Source organism: Biomphalaria glabrata, chromosome 8, assembly GCF_947242115.1.
Source record: "Biomphalaria glabrata chromosome 8, xgBioGlab47.1, whole genome shotgun sequence".
Classification (NCBI taxonomy): Eukaryota; Metazoa; Mollusca; class Gastropoda; family Planorbidae; genus Biomphalaria; species Biomphalaria glabrata.
Genome location: NC_074718.1, coordinates 1,742,285 through 1,765,559, shown reverse-complemented (window position 1 = coordinate 1,765,559; position 23,275 = coordinate 1,742,285). Strand labels below are relative to the sequence as shown.

The 23,275-nt window shown below is 36.0% G+C and overlaps 1 protein-coding gene across 1 annotated transcript; it reads right to left on the bottom strand.

Moving 5' to 3' along the window:
* Window positions 1–91: 91 nt before the first annotated feature.
* On the bottom strand, window positions 92–12,162 carry LOC106076936 (UDP-N-acetylglucosamine--peptide N-acetylglucosaminyltransferase 110 kDa subunit-like). Its single transcript, XM_056037899.1, has 20 exons — window positions 11,677–12,162; window positions 8,809–8,959; window positions 8,130–8,373; window positions 7,956–8,024; window positions 6,181–6,297; window positions 5,837–5,916; window positions 5,544–5,739; window positions 5,230–5,370; window positions 4,998–5,098; window positions 4,731–4,884; window positions 4,525–4,626; window positions 4,099–4,437; window positions 2,565–2,780; window positions 2,184–2,465; window positions 1,784–1,972; window positions 1,530–1,676; window positions 1,226–1,366; window positions 973–1,090; window positions 762–885; window positions 92–660 (listed from the first exon to the last, which is right to left on the bottom strand). The coding sequence occupies exons 1-20, from the start codon at window positions 11,702–11,704 to the stop codon at window positions 483–485; spliced, it is 3,117 nt and encodes a 1,038-aa protein (XP_055893874.1). The 5' UTR covers window positions 11,705–12,162; the 3' UTR covers window positions 92–482.
* Window positions 12,163–23,275: the final 11,113 nt, after the last annotated feature.

The window sequence follows — 23,275 nt, the reverse complement described above, 5'->3', positions numbered from 1 at the left end:
GCGGGCCATATTTTGGGCATCACTAAACAAAGGGATTACTTGTTTACATAAATGTTTTTGAAAATCTCAAATAAAATAACAAACAAACAAGTACAAAGACAACTTTTATTCTCCACATCCCAGACCAATGAAAATAATCCTACTTATAATACACAATTCCAAAACTAGGCGTGAACTGTTTTATGTACATCTCTAACAAGGAAACTAAAACAAAAGGGTGAAGCAGAACAGAAATAAATATATTTACAGTATTCAATAACATCAACACATAAGGAAAGACATTTTGAACATAGTACACAGCATAGTCCTCTTTATATTGCCACTGTTCTCTCTTCATCATATATACAAAGCCATTCATCAAAGTTCAGATTTTTATCAAGTGTTTTGAATCTTGCCATCTCGTTACACAAAGCCATTCATCATAGTTCAGATTTTTATCAAGTGGTCTGGCTTCAGGCCACTGCTCTCACCATCATTAAACATTATACAGAGCCATTCATCATTGTCCAGGGTTTTATCAGGTGGTCTGGTTCAAGACCCTGTTCATAAAGTTCCCACATGCGTTCAAACAGATTCTCCAAATTGTTGGCATAAATTCTTGTGTTAAACAGAGGACTGCTTGTACGAGCTTGCCACACTTTGGTTTTCATGCCTTGCAAACTGAAAAACATTTTTAAAAGTTACGCCAAGATATTGACTTTGGTTACGATCTTTAGACTTACTACAACAAAGCCTGCTACTAGTTCAAACTGGTTACTTACTAATTTGGATCAGTTCCAAGTTTGACAGCTATGCTGACATATTCCTCTCTTGAATTGGCCACAAGTTCTGGACAGCCAAGGGAATGGAGCTGGCTTGAAGCCACTCGAGAAGCCAGTGTTTCAGCTGGAACAATAACATTTGATTTTAGCCAGAAGTTCACTAAAAACATTTTATTAACCAAACATTCCACAATTACTTTAATTTATTCACCTGGTAAAGTGACCATAGGTGTGCCAGCCCAGAGAACATCCATGCCAGTGGTGTGCCCATTACATAGGGGTGTATCTAAACAAACATCTGCTACTTGACCACGCCTAACATGTTCTTCCTAGAAGACAAACAAATACATATACATTGCAAGTCCCTTAACATGTTCTTCCTAGAAGACAAATACATATGCATTGCAAGTGCACATTACAAATGACTTGGTGTTAAACTGTACAAATCCAAGCAGGAGTCTTACCTTGGGTGCCACATTGGAGAAAATAATTCGACCAGGAGAGAGACCATAACTCTGAGCAGTTTGATGAATGTTAGTTTCACCAACAGCTGGGAAGCGAAGCAACCACAGAACACTGTTTGGTACTTGCTTGAGTATATCACACTGAAAATATAAGAGGTAGTGCCGATAAAAGACAGTTTTCCTATAACTTTCATGGCATAAAGATAGGACCAATAGACAGTTTTCCTACGACATTCATGGCATAAACAACAAGTACAATGGACCAATCACATTAGTCAGCTCTCTAATAAAGTGTACTACTTACCCACATTTCCAATGTACTAGGATCAATCTTGTAGAGTTGATTAAAGTTGCAGTATACAATAGCCTCATCAGGCAGACCATACTGAAGTCTTGATGATAAAATAACACATCTTGGAATTTCTTCCCCAGTGGCAGATTTGTTGTTAGTCTGAAGAGAAATTGAGAAATAGAAATTATGAACTCAAGGGTCATGTAAAAGACTAAATGTTGATGTGATAAAGAATTTACTTTGCAAGAAGAAATCTCTCAACTTGCCTGGTTTGTTGTCAGACCATTCTGAATTATGATGTTGTTCACCATTATTTGAGCTTGATTGGATGCTATCATTGTTTGAAAAGATTGGACAACATTTTGAGGTAACTCAATGATAGTACTGGTAACTGTAGCCGGACTGCCATCAGGTAGATCAGTTGTAGTTCCATGTAGTGCAGTATAGGTCACTTCCTGAACATAAAATGGAATAAACTCAATTCTAAGACAATCTAAAATGTTCTACAATGCTCAAGGGTTAAGTTAAATTTTAGTGTTTATAGAATTCTTTAACTATTAGCCTAAATAATGAGATCATCATAAAATAGTATTTTGGCAAGTTAGTTATTCAGTCTTTTTAAACCTCAAAATAAATGATTAGGTTATTGTGAAATAAGATTCTTACTTCAATAGCTGTAGCTAATGTCTTGATGGTTTCTAGATCCAAAGCATTCAGATACATGACAGATTTGGTTGGCTGACCACTAGCATCAGTGACTCTCAAAACGAGACGATTCTGCATGTGAGGAAACATGTTCATGTGGTCACCAATGAAAAATGTGTCTTTCATGTAGGCCAATTTCTCAGAGTACTGGGAGGCTAGTTCATATGGTGATGTTATTGGATCTGTAATAATGTAGTCCATAAAAGAAGCACCAGATGTTCCTGGATAGCCAAGCCACATCACCTGTAACAAAAACGTCATATTTTTAATTCAGGATCACTTTAATAAAAATGTACACCAACTGCATCTATTTAATGTGTATTTAAGAACATAAACAACTACCTGAACTGGTGCTGGCTGAAGGGCAAACAGTTCGTTTCTAGCTCCCTTAGTGTAACCATTCATGTTGACCAGAATGTCAATGCCATCAGCATGAATTTTATCTGCAGCTTTCCCATTGCACGGGATCTTGGACAAGTCAATGAAATGTTCAGCTTCCTGTGAAATCTTCTGTCTGAAAGTAGTGCTGTCATCTGGGCTCAGGGAGTAACAGAAGATCTGATGACAAAGAAAAATACAACACAGGTGAATTTTACAGCTTAGATACTTTTAGAGATGACTGACAAGGTATGTAACATTATTAATTAATGTAAGGGAGGGCATTAAAAGCCTTACATAGGCACAAGAAAAAGTGCTCCAGAAGAGGCTTACATAGTCACAAGAGGAAGTGCTCTACAACTGAAGGCAGTCAACACCTTCATTTCTTACTATTCAAAAGCAAAGCATTTCATAGTGTCCTTTATTTTGACAATGTTATCTGCTTTAAATTGGGTTGCCTGAGCTAGCCAGGAAAACCAGTGACTTGGCAGAATTTAAGTCATTGGTTAATATGCATGACTAAATGCATGACGCGTAGGACGTAATCATCATCTTTTTTGAAGTAACGTCTGTATTATATAAGATAAGAAGATAAGATAAATATGAGGTATGACTTTATATCTTTTAGAGTTAGAGAGCTATCAAAAATAGAACTAACAAAAAAATTTAAAATAATGTAAGCAGAATTTACGAACCTAAATACATGATTATTTTAGGTTATATGCTAATCTGCTAATTACTATAGCATTTTTTCAAATCAGACAAGTATTCATTAACCTGGCTGGTCTGCAAAATGCAACTAATTAGACAATGTTTAATGTTTAGTTTAATGCACATCAGCATTTACTGGTGTGTTTAAGTGCCACGGGTACCTAAGAATACTTGGAATTATAATTTGAAAATTATTATTGATCTTACATCCCCCCCAATGAAATTCCAATGCCCCGCCCCCCCAACACTTCAGGACCAGCATCATAAGATGTAAAAGAAAAAAAAAAATTTTTAAAGTTACAATCAGCCCAATAATTTAAATCAATCTTGCTTTCGTACAATTTTTGCTGGCCATGAGAGTTTGCCTCACAATCTAAGATTACTGATATGGAGCTAAGGTTATCTACTTCACAATCTAGATTCAGGCCAACCTTAACATTGTAATAGGAATAAAATTAACTGGAAAAAAATTAAGGCACAAGTAATTTTTGGGTCATTGAGTGTTGTAGGATCTGTTGACAAATATCAAATCTAAAGATAAAAGATGTTAAAAAAGACTTGATAAAAATAAACAATAAAAAAAAAAGGTTTTGTAAAGAGTACATTTGTAAATTATAAAATTGGAATAAATTGTTAGCAAAATTTACGGACCTAAATGAACAAGCCTTTTAGGTTATATGCTAATCAGCTATTTAGTGTAGCATTTCTTCAAATCAGACAGGCACAATTAGCCTGGCTGGTCTGCAAAATGCAAAAAATTTCTTTAAGAAATCTATGCAAGAATTACCTCAACTCTTTTCTTATCATGATGTCCAGGGATACTCTGCATTAGGTGTGATGTAGGGTGGTTGCCAAAATCAGAGCTAACATATCCTATACGTAAACGATTTCCCGTAGACCGTCGCTCCTTCTGATGGTGGTATGGAGGTTTGTGCAGAACATTTATCTTCTCCAGGCATAGACTCGCATGACGCGCAGCTATTGACTTTCTCATTGAATGTGTGAGGGGGTACAACATACTATGGTGTGGGTGAACTGAGGGCAATCGATTCTTTTCAAGTTGATCATTAACTATTTGCACAAGACGTTTCATACGACTAGGGTAATCTGTCCAATCACATACAATCTGAAAGTTAGAAACAAAAAATGTTTTATTTATAGTGATGCATACATTAATAAAAATTTTTAATACATTATATGAGTAATTAATTACCTGCAGACAATGAGCTAAATTGCAATAAGCATCAGGAAAGTCTGGTTTTAATTTCAAAGCGGTTCTATAAGAAGCTATTGCTTCTGGTATATTGCCGGAATCCTAAAAAAAATAAAACTTTTGTTAAATCAACTTCAAAACAACAGACTACAAGTATCAATATAGACTAAAAGAAAATTATAACCAGTGGGAAGAGTCTCTTGTACCTTGTGTATAGATGCCAAATTACTATGGGCATCAGCAAAAGCTGGATTGATCTGAATAGCCCTTGTGTAACACTGAAGAGCCCCTTGTATATCCTGCATCTCTTTAAGAGTATTACCCATGTTAGAATAAGCATCAGCAAAAGTGGGTGAGATCCTGAAAAATAAACAGCCCCCCTTAGAATACAGAACATTCTATTACTACATTGTATACAGAACATTGTATTTCTGTTTTGTATATAGAACAATATTCCTAAATGAGACTCTTGCCTGATGGCTTCCTTGTAATGCATGAGTGCTTCATGTAGTTTGCCTTGCTGTTGTAAGACACTAGCTAAATTGGAATGAGCCACTGCAAACTCTGGGTACACCTTGAAGGAGAAAAGCATTCCATTATAGAAAGAACAAAAAATTTCAGATATAGCAATAATAATAATAAAAATTTTTTTTTAAAGTACAGAAATGCTCCAAAAGATATCAATCTTAGTAACAAGATGTTTACCTCAAGAGCTTTAAGGTAGAGTTTCACTGCTTCCTCAGTGTTGCCTTGTTCTCTTTTGATATTGGCGAGATTGTTCAAAGAGTCAGCATGAGTAGGACTTAGCCGCAGTGCTGTATTGTAGCACTCTTCAGCTTCTTTGACCTAAACATAGAACAATAGTTCAGAATTGTCCCACCACAGCCTAAAAACTAGCAGTTTTTGTAATATCAAAAGAAGTCAACAACCCAGACAATGGAGTAATATTAAAAGAATTGTTTTCAACGACCCAGACAATGGAATGTAAATCATAAAAGAAACCTAATTCATATCTTTACCTGTCCTTTCTCTTTGAGAGCATTGGCTAGATTACAATAAGCATCTGGAAAGTTGGGCTGCAATTCTATGGCTCTTTTGTATGTGTCAATGGCTAAGTCAATCAAACCTTGTTCATAATAGACACAAGCGAGGTTCCCATGGACCACAGCATGATTTGGGCTGAGATTCAGTGCTCTCAAGTAAGCAGCAACTGATCTGGAAAACAAAACAGAAAATACAGGCTAGGACAATATGAGCAAAAAATGTATTAAGTGTAAGAAATAGTTTCATTAAAATAACACAAAGGACGTACCTGTCAAAAATCCGAGCTTCTTTCAAAACATTTCCCAAATTAATGTATGCATCAAGAAAGTTTGGATCTAAAGCTACAGCCTGAAATGTCAAGATTCCAAAGAAAATTGTGATACTTCTATCTGGTAAATGTACACATTAAAAAGTTTGAACAAGTGAAAACTTGTAAATTTCAAAATAATCTGTGTATGACCAGAAAGGAGTATTTTATAAATCAAATAATAGTCATTAAAGCTAGTAATGTTTGTGTAAATTTTGCTGTTTTGTTACTGACAAAGAAGGTTGTGTGTAGTTAGCAAATCAAATGTGCAAGTTTGTACCCTGAATGCCAAACAAAAAACTTACTTTTTCAAAGTGATGAATGGCCAGCCAGATCTCTCCCTGGGCATTAAACACACAACCCAAGTTACTCCAAGCAACTGCAAAATTCGGGCAGGTTTCTATGGCCTTTAAGTAACATGCCTGCAACCGGAGTGGGGAGGGACCAGAAAGAATAAATTTAAGAATCCATTTTTTAAAGATTTGATGCGCTCTTTCATAGCCTGCTGCTGCTGCTGCCGCCGCTGCCTCTAAGCTGCTTTTGCTGCTGCTGCCGCCTAATGCAACGCCTATGCATTTTATCACGCCTATGCCAGTGCAGGAGAAAAAAAAACTAAAGGATGTCTAGCTAAATGATGCAGCCTTTAGTTTTTTTTTGTTTCTATTCTCACGCTTGCAATAAATGCCCTGCCCTTTACATGCAATACATATACAAAATTTTCTGGGTTTAAAATCATTGAATTAAAGAAAAGGCAAATCGCATATATTGAAAGGGCAGAGCCTGCGCTACAGCTGGGCACTTGTTCGCTGCATTATGGCGCTTTATTTTTATTTTTTTTGCTGTAATTTAACTTTCAGAACTGTACCTGATGGTTTCTTAGCTGAATCTAGGGCATCTAGTTACTTTTCTAAACTTGGATTTATAGATAATACACTCTATGATTTCCTTACCTGACAATTTTAAAATGGACATCTTTGAGACCTTTAATGACTGATTTTTTTTTTTTAAAAGGAGAACTTTAACTAAGGACCAAACATTACCTTGAAGATTTAAAAAAAAATCTTATAATGCTATTATCATACCGAGCATGTTGAGATCCAGAGCTGTTATTTAATCCACTGTAATGACTCTGTGGAGGCATTGTTCAACATGAGGACCAGCCATCTAGTTATAAACCAAAAATTGAAAAGTAGAAACATTATCCTCTGTTGTCAAATAACTTCCACAAAAAAAAAAAAACCTTTGCACTTTAAAAAAATCTACATAGTGTTCTATGCGAGTTTCAAACTACTGAACAGAAGATTGCTTGTCTCAAACTAAAAAAAATACAAATGAAATATCTCACTAAAGCATTCCCAAATATGATCAGGAGCTCAAAATGCAGGTTGTAAAAGGAAAATGTATCTAATAGGGAACAAAGCCAAAGATTTTGAGCTCAGAGGTTAAGACAGCTGTAAAATAAAGCATCACTTATGTGTGGAGACAGCTGAAACCAAAAAAAAAAAACAACATGGTGCCAAACTTTTTTTTTTTCTGTCAACAATTTTATTGAATTTTTAACTTTTAAAAATTGAATTGTCTTTGAAAAAAAAAAATCTTTGTTTACAGACAAAAAGGTTGGCATAAATCATAGATCTAAAGATTGATTTATATCAAAAATAAAATATATCAGCTGCCAGCTCTTCTCTGCAATTACTTAATAGAGCAAACTGTTTATGGACGGTTTTTCCCTCTTTTTCAATTGCATCCTATATAATGTAGTCAACCCCCAAAAGTTTCAAGCCACTAACCTATTTATGAGAGGATACTGCATGGACTGTTCAACCCACTTTCAACTTTTCATCTTGCACACATTATATAGGTTAGCAATTTTTTTTGTTGTTGCAGAAACAGAGGGGTTTTTTTTTGTCAAATCGGCACACTTTAAGCCATACACCCCTTCTCCAAAAAAGAGCCATTAAACAGTTTGCCTTTAGTACAAATTTAATTATATTAGCTGATTTGGGATTGCTTATGAGATATTTTACACACAACAAAAACAAAAAAACTTCTAATATATATAATAGACAAAAAGACCTACTTTAGCCTCATCCAATCGACCCAGAGCTTTCAACAAGTTTCCTAAATCACTTCGCACACAATATAAATCCTGCAAAAATAATAGATAACAATAGTAGACATTGGTAAAACATTGGAGTAATAAGTTAGCCTATATTTATAGGTTCAATTTATTTAATAACTAGCATAAACTTACTGGATTATACTGTAGTGCTGTAACATATGCTTGCACTGCTTGTTCCATATCACCAGCGGCTACCAAAGCTGCAGCTAAGTTGATATAACCATCTATGAAGTCAGGCTTGAGGCGTACTGCGTGGCGGTAATTTTCTAAGGCTTCAGACAACTGGTTGCGTTCTTTGAAAACATTGCCTAGATTGGAATATGCTTCTGCTAACATAGGGTTCTGTTTAATAGCCAGCTGACTAAAATAGGCAGATCTGTTCAGAAGAAACAAAAAAAAAAAAAAAGGTTTACAAAATCCAAATCCATGATAACTGACCTAGATCTATTTTTTAATCTGCCAAATAATGGCTAAAAAGTGTGTCAACATGTAAGGCTTTATTAAGTTTATTAGAAAGTTGACTAATAAATGTGTACATATTTCAAATTTAGGTATTAAAACTAACAAAGACAAAGGAAAGTAAAAATATTTTTTTTAATAAAATAAGTGTTTATATAAGTTCAACCTTTAGCCACGTGACAATATTGATAAAACAATGAAAAAAAACTGTCACGTGATAGCCATCGTGTATTACGTAATTTGTATAGAAGAGATAGAGAATCATGTGGCTAAATGTTTGTTTACAATTGGTGAATGAGGTCCATGATGTGTCTTAAGGCAAGTAAAAAAAAAAAAGTCTAACATTACACACCTTTCTAGACGTCGACACTGGAAATGTATAGAACTGAGAAGTAAAAGAACCCCTGTATTGTCCGGTTCCTGGTGCCAAAGCTGCATGCAGTGCTGCTCTGATCTTTCATAGTCTCCAGCTTGATATTCTCTATGTGCTAGTTCTGCTAGCCCTGTTTCAAAGCACAACAGTTTAAGTATAAAAATTTGAAAAGAACACATTAGACATTAGTATTAGAATTCGTTAGATTTATTTGATTAAATGGCGATGGGATTAAAAATATATTTTAAAGATAAGCTTAAACAAAAGGAATACTAAGTAACAGTAGTAACACATGTAGACATTGTAGAGGATACTTTACTAGTAACTAGACCTATCTAAGATTTAGGCAATTACTGAATTAGGTTATAATTATCTTATCTTATTTTATATAATACAGACGTTACTTCAAAAAAGAAGATGATTACGTCCTACGCGTCATGCATTTAGTCATGCATATTAACCAATGACTTAAATTCTGCCAAGTCACTGGTTTTCCTGGCTAGCTCAGGCAACCCATTCCATGCTCTAATAGCACTAGGGAAGAAGGAGTATTTGTACAAATTTGTCCTAGCATATGGGACGAGGAATGTGCCTTTATCTTTGTGTCTTTCAGAGTATTTTATTAAATTTTGTTTTTGTATTTGAAGATTATGGTTCAGTGTTTTATGTATGATTGCTACTTTACTTTTGAGCCTTCTGTCCTGAAGGCTTTCTAAATTTAGTGATTTTACTAAAGGTGTTACTCTAGTCAAATGTGAATATTCGTTTGTTATGAATCTCACTGCTCTATTTTGTGTCTGTTCCAGTTTCTTAATGTTTTCTTGAGTTGAGGGGTCCCAAACGGAGGATGCATATTCTATTATTGGCCTAACCAAGGTTAAATAACATTTTAGTTTTATGTTCTTATTTGATTTATAGAAATTTCTTTTAATAAATCCTAATGCTTTGTTTGATTTTTTTGTAGTTTCATCAATATGTGGATTCCATGATAGTTTTTCATTTATTATAACACCTAGGTATTTTGCGTTTTTAGTCTGTGTTACTGGTTTGCCATGAATAAGATAAGTGGAATTAATTTGTTTTAGTTTTTTTGTTACTCTTAACAACTGACATTTTTCTGGGTGGAAAGACATGCTCCAATTTGATTCCCATTTCTGTAATTCATCTAATTCTCTTTGTAAAATATCTGTGTCTTGTGTTGTTTTTATTGTTCTATATATTATGCAATCGTCTGCAAATAATCTGACTTTTGTTCCTGAACTAATGCAATTTGGTAAATCATTTATGTAAATTAAAAATAGTAGTGGACCCAAGACTGTTCCTTGAGGTACACCTGAGTTTACTGTTATCGGTGTTGATTTAGAGCCATTTATTATTACAGTTTGTTCTCTCCCTATCAGAAAATCTTTAATCCACTGATGCAGTGGACCATTAATGCCGAAATATTTTAATTTTTTAAGCAAACTATGGTGGTGAACTTTGTCAAAAGCCTTAGAAAAATCTAGTAAGATAGCATCTATTTGTTCACTATTATCTAAACCTTTTGAAAAATCATCAATTAGTCCTATTAGTTGTGTTTCACATGATCTATATTTCCTAAAGCCATGTTGGTATGGTGTGAGGACATTATGTTTGTCTAAGTGGTTTATGATGTTGCTACATATTATGTGTTCTAGGATTTTACATGTGATGCTGGTATGTGATGCTGGTAAGTGATACTGGTCTGTAGTTTCCTGGGTCAGATTTTTCTCCTTTTTTAAATAGGGGGGTGACATTAGCTTCTTTCCAGTCCTTTGGTACTCTGCCCTGGTTAAGTGAAGCCTGAAAGAGTATTTTGAACACTGGGGCTAGCTCATTGCTTAGTTCTTTGAGTAATCTAGCTGGAATACCATCAGGTCCAGAAGCTTTATTTGGTTTGGTGTTGGCTAATAGTTTTTGAATTCCATTTTCTTGTACTACTATATCTTCTATGTTGTTTACTTGGTTCAAATTCAGTAATATGTCTTTGTCTCCTGGGGCTGAGAATGCTGATGCAAAGTATTTGTTTAGGATGTTTGCTTTAGTTTCATTATCATTATGTATTATGTTATGTTCATCTTTTAATGGCGCTATGCCTGTTGTTTCCATTTTCTTAGACTTAATGTATGACCATAGGTTTTTGTTGTTATCTTTAGATATTACATTGTTTATGTATTCACTCTGCAGCTGTCTGCTTACTTTTTGGGTTAAGTGTTTAATTTTTATATACTTTTTGTAAACTCTTTCTGCATTAGTTTCTTTAAATTTTTTATATAGGTTTACCTTCTGTTTACAAAGCTTCTTTAGTCTATTATTAAACCAGCATTTATTTATTTTGTTTGATGTGTATTTAGTTGGTATATGATTTTCTATAATGCTTTTAAGATGGTTTTTAATGAAATTCCAGAGGTCATCGACTGGTTGGTTAATTATATATTAATTATTATCAAATTTTTATTTACTAGACTCTAAATTAAGCCTATGAATTATGATGCCATTGACCATTGGATTTGTCAATTACAAAACTAATATTAACTATGACATCCATGATCCACACTAGATCTAGATAAGATCTAACTGCTAACTTAACTAACTAGATATCTAGATCTAGTAGTTAGTAATAGTGTAATACAGTATTATACACAATTATAAAGTAATAGATCTAGATCTATCTATTTAAAAATCCTGAGTATTATCTATCACTTATCACACTCAGGCCAATGACACTGTGACTGTGTCTAGTCACTAGTGTGACATTAATTTTATTCAATCTTATCAATCTATATTCTATAAAATCTATTCCTAAAGTCCATATAATATTAATATTACCTGTGGAGTCTAGCTGTGCCATAGGCATTGTTGGTGGTACTCAAATGAGTGTAGATATCAGACTCAGATGTAATTTTGTTGGTCTAATTTAATCTAGAAAAAAAAATCAACCAACAGGCGTGACTAGCCTTAACAAAGAGAAATCACTCTTAATACTGTACTACTAAGAGCATTTAACGTCACTGTGACAGTTCAGATTCAGAGTATTCTCAACTCATAGGTCATAGATCTACGAAGCCGGGCAAGAAAACCTCAGACTCAGATCTAGAATCAGGACTCGATTCCAAAATCTTTCACTAGACTGTCTAATAATCTAGCTTATCATTGTGAAGAACAAGTTAAATATTTTTTAACACTGAACATGTGGGGAAAAAAATATAGAAATAATACTAGATCTAGCTAACCACAAGTAGACCTAGATCTAGGTTGGATAACACGGTGTAGAACAGAACCTAGACTAGCTTACACAACTACAAGAAAGAAAAAATCGATCTATACGTCAGGCATCACGTGACAAATGATTAGCATAACTTTTAGCAATTTTAGATAACGTTTTGTATAGTCGATTAAAACAATATATATACATTATTTTATTCATATGTTTTCTATTAATTTATTATTAAAAACAAAAAATATATAAAAATTGTGCCAAACAATCATCAATATAAAAATTTCACACTGTTTGCACATACATTGGAACAGCCGGACTTGTCCTACGTCATGACCTAATTATTGAAAAGCCTGTAAATTTAGCTTCTTCCGTTGACCCAATGGAAAATTTTGGACACAACTGAAAAAAAAAAGGGGGGGGGGGGGGATACAGCATCTCCGTCAGCCTGTCAGTGTATAAAAAAAAAATGATGTCATGGCCCAGGAAATGATTTCCAAGCACCGAAACATGGACATTTTGAGACCTTATCTGGCCTTATCAAACTTTTCACATTTTTGACACATGATAAAGCAAGGGTGTTCCAACAACGCGACTTGTGACCATACCATGAAGCTTTCTACAGCGACTATGATTAAATGGGGCGATTATGCTAAACACATTTAATTGTTTTCACAAGTTTTAGGGGATATGTAAACTATTGTAAACTGTCTATATCTTTGGGGGAAAATTCTCCACCTCTAAGAAACCAGGAAAAAGAACGACTTGGCATGACTAGATTGACTTGGGGACACGCGTAGTAGGAAGTTTATAATCATTTTCTCTTTTGAAGTAACGTCCGTAAATTATAAGATAAGATTCAAACGTGAGCCCACCTCTCCCAAGCCCTGCCATTGTTTATTTTAAACGTCTTCCCGTTTTGACCTATAACACACTCTTAGGTTTCTGGGTTTTACGACCTCGACAAGCTAATGTATTGATTGAAGAAGAACAGCAGACCAAGTTGCATAATAACCGAACTGTAAATAAGTGGTCAAAGATCCAGTGGCGTAGCTAGGGGGGGGGGGGGAGAAGGGGGGGGAATTTGAGTTTTTTTTACATTAAATTTTAAATATTACGCAAAGTGCAGGGGCCCTAAAGATGTCAAGCCTCCCCCCCCCCGGGCCACTAAATGATGGAATATTCCTAGCTACGCCCCTGCAACGACCGTTGAACAATTACAATATTTAATACTAAATACAACCTACTTGATATTCAGGATATATACAAATGATGTGATAATAAGTTAATGCATTATTTATAGTACAAATGAACACACACCTAGCACGCACACTCAAGGGCGGGCTCAAAACTACACACTCCATCGTAGCCCCAAGCCTAACACCCTGAACAAACGGGAAAACAGTGAAACGGTAGCGTAGAAAGAGTCTACAGCCAGAACGCTCTCTCCGCTAAAAGAACAATACAGGATAACTAAGCGTGACGTAAAATACACACAATAGTCTCGACAACAAATCACGCCCAATGCAAACTTATTCATATAGGCCCTACCTAAAACATGACTATTAGACAGGAATGAAAACTTCACGCGTACACAACATTGGCACTGCCATACATCAGGATTTACACGCATGACTAGATTGACATGGGTACACGCGTAGGAAGTGAATAAGCATTTTCTCTTCTGGAGTAACGTCCGTAAAATATAAGATAAGATTCAAACATGAGCCCACATCCCCCATGCCCTGCCATCTCTCTTCTTATCCTTGTTGCACATGCTTTGCAACGCAGAAAGGCAGCTATAGCCGTATATGTGTTTATTCAGCTTATACTACCACCTCAGTCAAGTACAATTTCTTTCCCTTGTTCGAGATACCAAACCAACAAAATTAATTAACTAATTGTTTGCTTTTTTTTTTTTACTAAATTGATTCTTGAGTAATAAATGAAAAACTTTCATGGAATCCCAATATTGATGAGACTATCAAAAAATCAAACGAAACATTAGGGATCATTAAAAGAAATTTCTATAAATCAAATCAAAAATCGTAGTAATAGTTTGAAGTTACGTCTGTATTATATAAGATAAGAAGATAAATAAGAACATAAAACTAAAATGTTATTTAACCTTGGTTAGAGCAATAATGGATATGCATCCTCTGTTTGGGACCCCTCAACTCAAGAAAACATTAAGAAGCTGGAACAGACACAAAATAGAGCAGTGAGATTCATAACAAACGAATATTCACATTTGACTAGAGTAACACCTTTAGTAAAATCACTAAATTTAGAAAGCCTTCAGGAGAGAAGACTCAAAAGTAAAGTAGCAATTATACATAAAACACTGAACCATAATCTTCAAATACAAAAACAAAATTTAATAAAATACTCAGAAAGACACAAAGATAAAGGCACATTCCTCGTTCCATATGCTAGGACAAATTTGTACAAATGCTCCTTCTTCCATAGTGCTATTAGAGCATGGAATGGGTTGCCTGAGCTAGCCAGGAAAACCAGTGACATAGCAGAATATAGGTCATTGGTTACAATATGAATCAATCAGCTCAGCTTTCGTCTCTTCAAGTTATTTAGGAATTTCTCCTTTTTTGACAGCCAGGCAGTAGCGGCCTTAGGGCATGGCAAGTGGGGCAACCGCTCCAGGCCCCGCGCTTGATGGGGGGGGGGGGGCTGAGATAGCCCCCGCAATAAGAGATTCTCTTGTCTCCGTCAGGGATCGAAAACCAGACCAGTTCTCCTGAACTAGGACTTTGTGCTCAATATTTTGGATATATAATTCATCAAAATTAGCTTATGTACCGTTTCGATTGTCCAAGAGCTGAGCCGAAGGCTCTTCGAGCTCTAAGTTTTAAAAAAAAACCTGTTTGAGCGTCAAACAGTAAAAAAAAAAACATGTCTGAACCACCGTTCTGTCTGGGAGAAACCCGAGTCAATGCCTATGTAAAACGGTCCCTTGAGGAACGGTGCATGGATTATCGACAGGTTCGTAAGGGCTCTCTTTCAACTCCGCTACATGCAATGGGTGGACTCTCGTCTACCCGTGGACACCCTCACGGGAATTTTGCTTTGCTACCCATTTAGCCTAACCACTTCCTCTAATGGTCGTTTCCACACGAACGCCACGATGAGGTAGAGTAGCGTGCTCGCGGCTCATGCACCTGATGTCAAACTTGATGTTTGCCACAAAGAGCAGATGCCTTTTAGGTTACATAGCGTTTTCGGGGACGTATCAAATCCAGAAGTTAATGTGGAGAGCACTTTGACTTTATGTCGTTATAAGGCCAGCGCTTACATACGGTTGAATGTTTCGTAACAAAATAAGGCTTACAGCGTTAGAGGCGGACGAGCCCGTTAGAGCGACATTTTATCTTTATCTTATATAATACAGACGTTACTTCAAAAAAGAAGATGATTACGTCCTACAGTACTTACGATATACATGTTGTCTACCCTTACGGCTCAGGACCCCGCATACGACCTTCGCGCAGGGTCACGCGCACTGCTAGAGCCGCCCCCCTGCAGCCAGGGTATGGACTTTTAACAGTACAAAGTTATTTGTCAACTTTTTCTGGTAACTGTTTCTGCAGCATTTATTCTCAAAGGTTTGAATTCGACTTTCAGTGTTCAGTGTCCAACATTCACAACCATATAAGACTGATAAGACCACTAGCTAAGAATACAGTTTTATCTTAACTTGGAAGTTGATGTTACTATTCCAGATTTTTCAGTTTGCTCATGGCAGCGGATGCCCAGCTTAGGCGGTTTTTTTTATCTCTTTTATTTTCGACCCTAAGTATTTAAATGAGTCAACTTCTTCATTAAACTATCTTATATTTTACAGACGTTACTTCAAAAAAGAAGATAATTTCGTCATACGTTGGTTTTCGATACTGATTCAGGCAGGTGTGTGCCATTCCATTTTCTAATGGTGTTAGGGAAGAAGGAGTACTTGTACGAATTTGTTCTAGCGTATAGATAAGAATTCAAACTGTATGCAACATCTCGTACCATCTTCAGCAAAAACTATTATTTTTTATTTTTACAAAGCTTATATCAATTCACTCTGTCTGTCTTTCTGTCTGTCTGGTAAAAAGTTTGTACACGTTATTTCTCTCACACCCAGTATTGGATCAAGTTGAAATTTGCACAGTTATTTCTTGTACCTGACAAACAAGAATCAATAAAAAAAAAATGTAACCACTTAGTTAATCAACTATTGGTAATTAATTAGTTTGTGTGGTATCGAACAAAGGAAAGACATTGTACTTTATATAGATGTGGTGGTTTGAGTTGAATTAGTCCCCTTGAGGAGGCCTGAGACGTGAGTTCGAATTCAAGTCATACAACAATGTAAGAAAAGAAAAAAAAAAAAGGGGGGGATTTAAAAAGCGATCACGGCAACATTTACACAGAACCCCCCCCCCCCCGCTCCCACACCCCACCTTTTTAATCCAACTTGTCCAGACAGGTGATAAGATCAAAGCGCACTGAGAAAGCTAAAAGCATATAATTGCGCAAAGCAAAAAAGCAATTGGTAAAAAATATTTCTATTAGCACAGATTTAATATTGTTAGCCTATATCTATTACAAATTTTATAACATAAATGATCCAAACTAATTTATAAAATTAGGCTTACACCTAATCTAAGCTTTTTTTTTTTCTTTGAAGTAATTTTATTTTGTGTGCCATCAAATACCTACCTACAAAATGACATTTTAGTTGGTAATCTCAATACATGTTGTCCTTTTTATTTGGTGATGTAATCTATTTAAAAAAAATAATTAAAATAAATTTAAAAAAAAGTAAAAATTAAAGACTGTAAGCGAGAGTATACAATGAAACTGACATTTCTTTTCGAAATGTTACATCAGGACGTCAGGTTCATAATTCTATTTTGGCTTTCAAACGTTCATATTCACCAGTTATGTCCCTTTGTAGTCTGCCTCGGAAACTTTATGGTTTCTACATCAAACGAGTTAGATCTAAATATAGACAACCAATGAATCATACAATGCAGTGACTTAACAAGGTGCACGTGGGCCCTGGTTCAAAAAAATGTGATTTTGGGCCCCCTTTAGAAACTTGAAGTCTGAGCATGACAAATAAATTGTGCCATCCTGTTCGAATCAGTTGACCTACATTTACAAAAAATAGACATTCCCGTTTCAAGTGGCACCTTTAAACGAGCACTACTGTCACTACACCGAATGACGTCAGTCGTGAAGCGACTAGGGACATCTCATAGAAATGTGATGAATGCCTGGGCATTAGTTATGGTCTAGGAACGATGTCGCCCACATAGCATTTCCCCTCTCCCTACGCACGGGTGTGTCCAGATCAACGCTAAGTGCCGACACAGTTTGGGATCAGCGGCGTCGAAGGCTCTGTAGGGTGTAACACAGAGTGCTGCAAGCTGCCTAAACGTCACACGGTCCTGATTTTTTTCTTTAAATTAATAAAAAAACAACAATGTTTCGGGTGTTTCATGTTCATTTCTTTACAAATTTATTTTGCATTTTCTTTTAGCACCAATGTGCACTTTATAAACAATGACATTCAATCTAACGGGCCCCGCTTCAGGGTGGCCCCCAATTAGTGTTTTTGTTTTACATTAAATATTAAATATTAATAATAATAATTTATTTATAAAGCGCTGTTAACAAACAAAATGTAGGCTCAAGGCGCTGTAATAACATTACAAACACAAATATTACGCAAAATGAAGGGGCTCCGAAAGATGTTACGCCCCTGGGCACCCAAATGATGGCAATTTCCTAGCTACGCCACTGGACATAAACTTCCATGTGCATCTATTTATAAACTTGTGTCTTTTTTTTTTTCGCTCAATGGAGAGAATAACATACTCACATAGTAGGGCCGGCTTTAGGCATAGGCAAATTAGGCAGCCGCCTAGGGCCTCCAATTGATTGGGGGGGGGGGGGGCACGCACAGGAATAAAAAAAAAGAAAATTAGGAGAAAAAGTTGCGAAACTTGGATCAGATCTCATATATAGTAGAGCATTATGACTCTATGTTTTCTAGTCTAATCCTGTTACTACCACAGAAATTGAGATATAAGAATTTGGGCGTACTAGGTGGGGGTCCAAATTATAAAGTCCCACCCCCCCAGGCCCCCACTTGAAAGGGCCCCCCCAAAATGTCCTAATTTTTAAGTTTTACATTAAATATTAAATATTGCGCCACTGCTATGTAATCTTGCTATTCAGGTGGAGTCCAAATTACTAGACAGCATTGATCTAGATCAGTGATGCTCAAAATACGGCCCGCGAGCCAGATCCGGCCCGCAAACGTGGTTCCATCCGGCCCGCCGAAACGTCGGCACAAACTGTATTATAAAACAGATATGGGGGTGGGGGCGATGGGGGCATTCTTGGTTTGTGCCGCAAACGCAAGATTGTTAAACTTCGCTTAGAAGCCATGAGAATATTCACCAAAAAGATGCAAGGAGTCGGCGGTAAGGCTAGCTACAATGTTGCTTACAATTAAGAAGAGAAATGAAGCCATTTTCATGTCAATTTTAATTCGTTTTTTTTTGTACATTTTCATTGATGTGGCCCGCGACAGGAGTGTCTGAAATTGAAATGGCGCGCATGTTCAATTAGGGTTGGGCATCACTGATCTAGATGATGTAATAGATGACCTTTGCTGCACAGAATCACGACTTGAGGCGATATGAATTAAGATTTGTCACTTGTTCATTATCCCGCCAATTAACAACGGCGTTTCTCATTACAAGAGTCTTAATGATTATTTTTTGTTAATTTTATTTATAAACTGTATCATATAGGGAGGCGCTGTGGATGAGCGGTAAAGCGCTTGACTTCTGAACCGGGGTTTCTGGTGCAAATCCTGGTGAAGACTGGGATTTTTAATTTCGGGGATCTTTGGGCGCCACCGAGTCCACCCAGCTTTAATGGGTACCAGACATTAGTTAAGAATGTTTTGATGATCTTTGACATCCCAAAATGTTTTGATGATCTTTGACATCCCAAAATGTTTTGATGATCTTTGACATCCCAAAATGTTTTGATGATCTTTGACATCCGAAAATGTTTTGATGACCTTTGACATTCCAAAATGTTTTGTCTTCTTTAAGGATTGAATTCAGGCAATTTAGATCACGTGGTACCCAACCAGTGGTGTTAACTATACATCGAATGAATGCTTTGTTCATACCATGAGAACATGAACTAGTTTGAATAAACACAACAGAGAAGAAGAATAAATGAACACACAAGGATGTGCAGAGAATGTAATAATCTTCCTTTTTGTTGTCAAGCTAAAGCGAACTATAAAAGGAAATAAGTCAATTTTTAATGTGAAAAAAATTTAATACAATGCAATTGTATTTCCGGTTCAGTCATTGTGACCTACATTTTGGCTTCTTGTCTGGTTTGAAAACATCAAGTGTGTTGGGCATAAAGGAAGAGGCCTGAGCTTGGTGGACACAAGAAAAAAGGTTTGATCACTGGACCAGGAATGAATCTAGTCACTTCCCTGTTGCTATCAAAATGCATGACAAAGGCATCTCGTGTCTGATACATTGAATTTGTATTGTTCTATTAAAAGGCTATCTCGAGATCCTTGTTTTTAGAGAGACCGTAGTTATGTGGCTATCAAACCAGATACTGTTTATTAATACTTCTTTCCTATTTTCAATTTAAGTTCCTTGCTTGGAATTGTACAACTTTTAAGTCTTTGTCGAAGAGAACCGTGGCTATGAAATTACAGTTCATTTAGGTCTATTCTTTTACCCCTTTGCAGTTCTTTGGTTTAATCTTTGATTTCCTTAGCCGACTCTCCAGGTCGCTATGTTTCTCGTCTGTCATAGGTCTGTAGTTATAGATAAGCTAGGTTTAATGAGTTTTTAGAAAATCGTAAATCTAAGGATAATGTTCAGAACTTTCTGTGAACGTACCTTGACATTTGTCTTGGTTTTATGACGTATTGACAGACGTCCTGTAGAGCCTTATCATTATAAACTCCATGACTCATCAGACACACTTTATAGTTATAAAGAAAAAAGGTTAGGTAGGATAGGTACTTCTTTCGGTCCGAGCAATTTATGGGGGCAATGATTTAAAGCTCGTCTGCTTATATTGCTGACGGTTGACGAGGCTGTCATGTGGCCAGCACAATGACTAAACAGACTTCCGCAACGTAGGTCAGACGCCCTTTAAGTTCAAAATCACTGAGATTTGAACTCGAAGCCTCTCGGTTCGGAAGTTAAGCTCCTAACCACTCGGCCACCACGTCAGGTAATTGGATGTTATGGTGTGCGTGTGTGTGTTTGTTTCTATGGTGACGGTGGGACGAGATTTGCGATTGGTTGTGAATGATGCAACATAAGCGGCATTGTCGTCAGCGGTCTTGGGTACGGGAGACACTCCAGAATGCCATAGTGAAACGACTTGTTTTTTGTAGTGGAAGTCTGTTGAAATTACCCTTTTATATTGTTGCTTTAACTCTTTCTCTCCGTTAGTATTTCCCCCACGTTTCGAATGAATTCTTCATTTGACTCATTACTATCTCACTACCCTGTTATGATTCAGCTTCAATAGCTTTGTTGTATTTGGTATAGAATTAAAAGGGAAATACACGCTCTTTTCACATAACGCAAAGCCAAGTTTATAAAATTAAACATTAATTTTATTCAATGATGTCAAATCAACGATGGTATCGTCGATCAGGAGAGAAAGAGTTAAGTCTACTACATTTATCAATTTCATCTAAAGTTAAAATCTCTCAATATTGTAATAAAAGTTGAGAATGAAGAAGAAGAAGTAATCAACGCTATGTATAATATTGTCCATAGTAAGAAGTAATTCAAGATATTTCAAAGTTTACAAGTTAATATATGATACGTCTACATGGGTTTAGTTGTCTACCAGCAGGGGCGGACTGGCTATATGGGCATTTGGGCAAATGCCCGATGGGCCAGTACCCAAATGGGCCGGTAGAGCAACCGAAATGGGCGCATCTATGCCACTATGGCACGTATAAAAATGTTAAAGGTTTTATAATATTCTCGTATAAAAAGGCCACCTGAGCGTCGTGTTTAAAAACAAATCTTTCTACAGACTCTACAGTGTAATACCATTTTAATTTAACACATTTTCCGAAATAATGTAATAGCCTTCGTAAGTAGACAGTGCTACTAGTAGGCTTCATCCTTTTAGATTTTAGGGCCTACATACTTAGCGATTAAAAAGCAACATAAGGTCTATATTTCTTATAAAGATACAGAGTTCACTGTATATCGATACCTTATCAAACTTAACATGATGATTTTGAGGACAGGTAGACCTACAAATGGATGCCCATCATATGATATAGAATTTGTGGGCCGAATTGCTTAGAAATCCCGGGCCGATTTTGACATTCAGTCCGCCGCTGTCTACCAGCACTTGGGTGCTACAAGTCAACGACCGTCATCAACATTGGAAAACGTTTTTTTTTTAAGTTTTTCTAATACATACAGATTTAATCTTAAGTTTGGTTCTGGTTTGGTAGGCCCTAAACATTACCGAAATTTGTCTTTTACTGTGCTACAAAAAACGTGGCTATAAAACGTCTCACCACTACACCCCTACAATTCAGGAGACACTGTCCTTGAGATACATTGGCAGGAACTATTGTCATCAGTGACAAATGAGGTCAGTGAACACGAAACCTCCTGACACACTTGACACTGGTGGTTTTCTGACCTGTTCCGTCCTCGGGCAAAGTCCATCCTTGAACCACAGATAGGACTTTTTTTACAACGCTTATATTAGCTCACTCTTTATCTTTCTTGTATGTTGTTATGAGGCTTTTATCAACTCACTCTGACTGTCAGTCTGGTAAAATGTTTGAACACGCTAATTCTCCCACACCCGATCTCGGATCAAGTTGAAATTTGGCACAATTATTTCCTTTACCTGACAACACAAGACTCAATGAACAAAATTAACAAATTAGTAAAAAAAAAAAAACAACAACTATTGGTAATTAATTATTTAATTTGGTATCAAAAAAGGGAAAGAAATAGTACTTGACTAATGTAGTGGTATATGTTGAATAAGTCCACTTTATATTTTGTAGAGAGAACGCTTTAAAGTTCAACATTAACTATAGATACGTATAAAACCTTCTATTTTCATAAGCACTTCCCTGGTGGTTAGTGTGTTGTCTTAGGAATGAAAGTGTTAAATGTTTTTTTTTTTTTCATGGGGTTGATTACCCGATTGCTATGAGAATATAAGTGTAGTCAATCTAGGTCAAGAAATCTAGAGTACTGCAGTCTACCTTCTGTCAAAGGTTTAGCTATCTAAGCTGCGTACTACCACTAGAAACAAACAGACAACAAGCACGGCGCGAGATGTAAACACAACAACCACGTGACTCCGAAGAAATTTGGAATCCCATCGATGGTTAATATAAGCATTTTTTAAAAAGCTTTTTTAAAACATTTTTTGTTTTGTTTTAAGTTTCAATTATTTTCAGTAGTAGCCAATGGTGTGACCATCGAAACTATCTATTATGCTGGTTTGAGTTGGATTCAACTTTTGCCTAGCTTGGTAGTTATCACTTTATAGATCTTTATAGATCTTTCCTTTACTATTGTCACGCAGAGTAGGCTCGCGTGTGTTTTTGCTCCGGTCTATAAGTAGGAAAACTTTTTCCATTGACCACACTTTCTTTTTATTTCTTTTAGATTCTCTAGTCTAGTTATCTCATCTTATCTTATATAATACAGACGTTACTTCAAAAAAGAAGATGATTACGTCCTACGCGTCATGCATTTAGTCATGCATATTAACCAATGACTTAAATTCTGCCAAGTCACTGGTTTTCCTGGCTAGCTCAGGCAACCCATTCCATGCTCTAATAGCACTAGGGAAGAAGGCGTATTTGTACAAATTTGTCCTAGCATATGGGATGAGGAATGTGCCTTTATCTTTGTGTCTTTCAGAGTATTTTATTAAATTTTGTTTTTGTATTTGAAGATTATGGTTCAGTTTTTTATGTATAATTGCTACTTTACTTTTGAGTCTTCTGTCATGAAGGCTTTCTAAATTTAGTGATTTTACTAAAGGTGTTACTCTAGTCAAATGTGAATATTCATTTGTTATGAATCTCACTGCTCTATTTTGTGTATGTTCCAGTTTCTTAATATTTTCTTGAGTTGA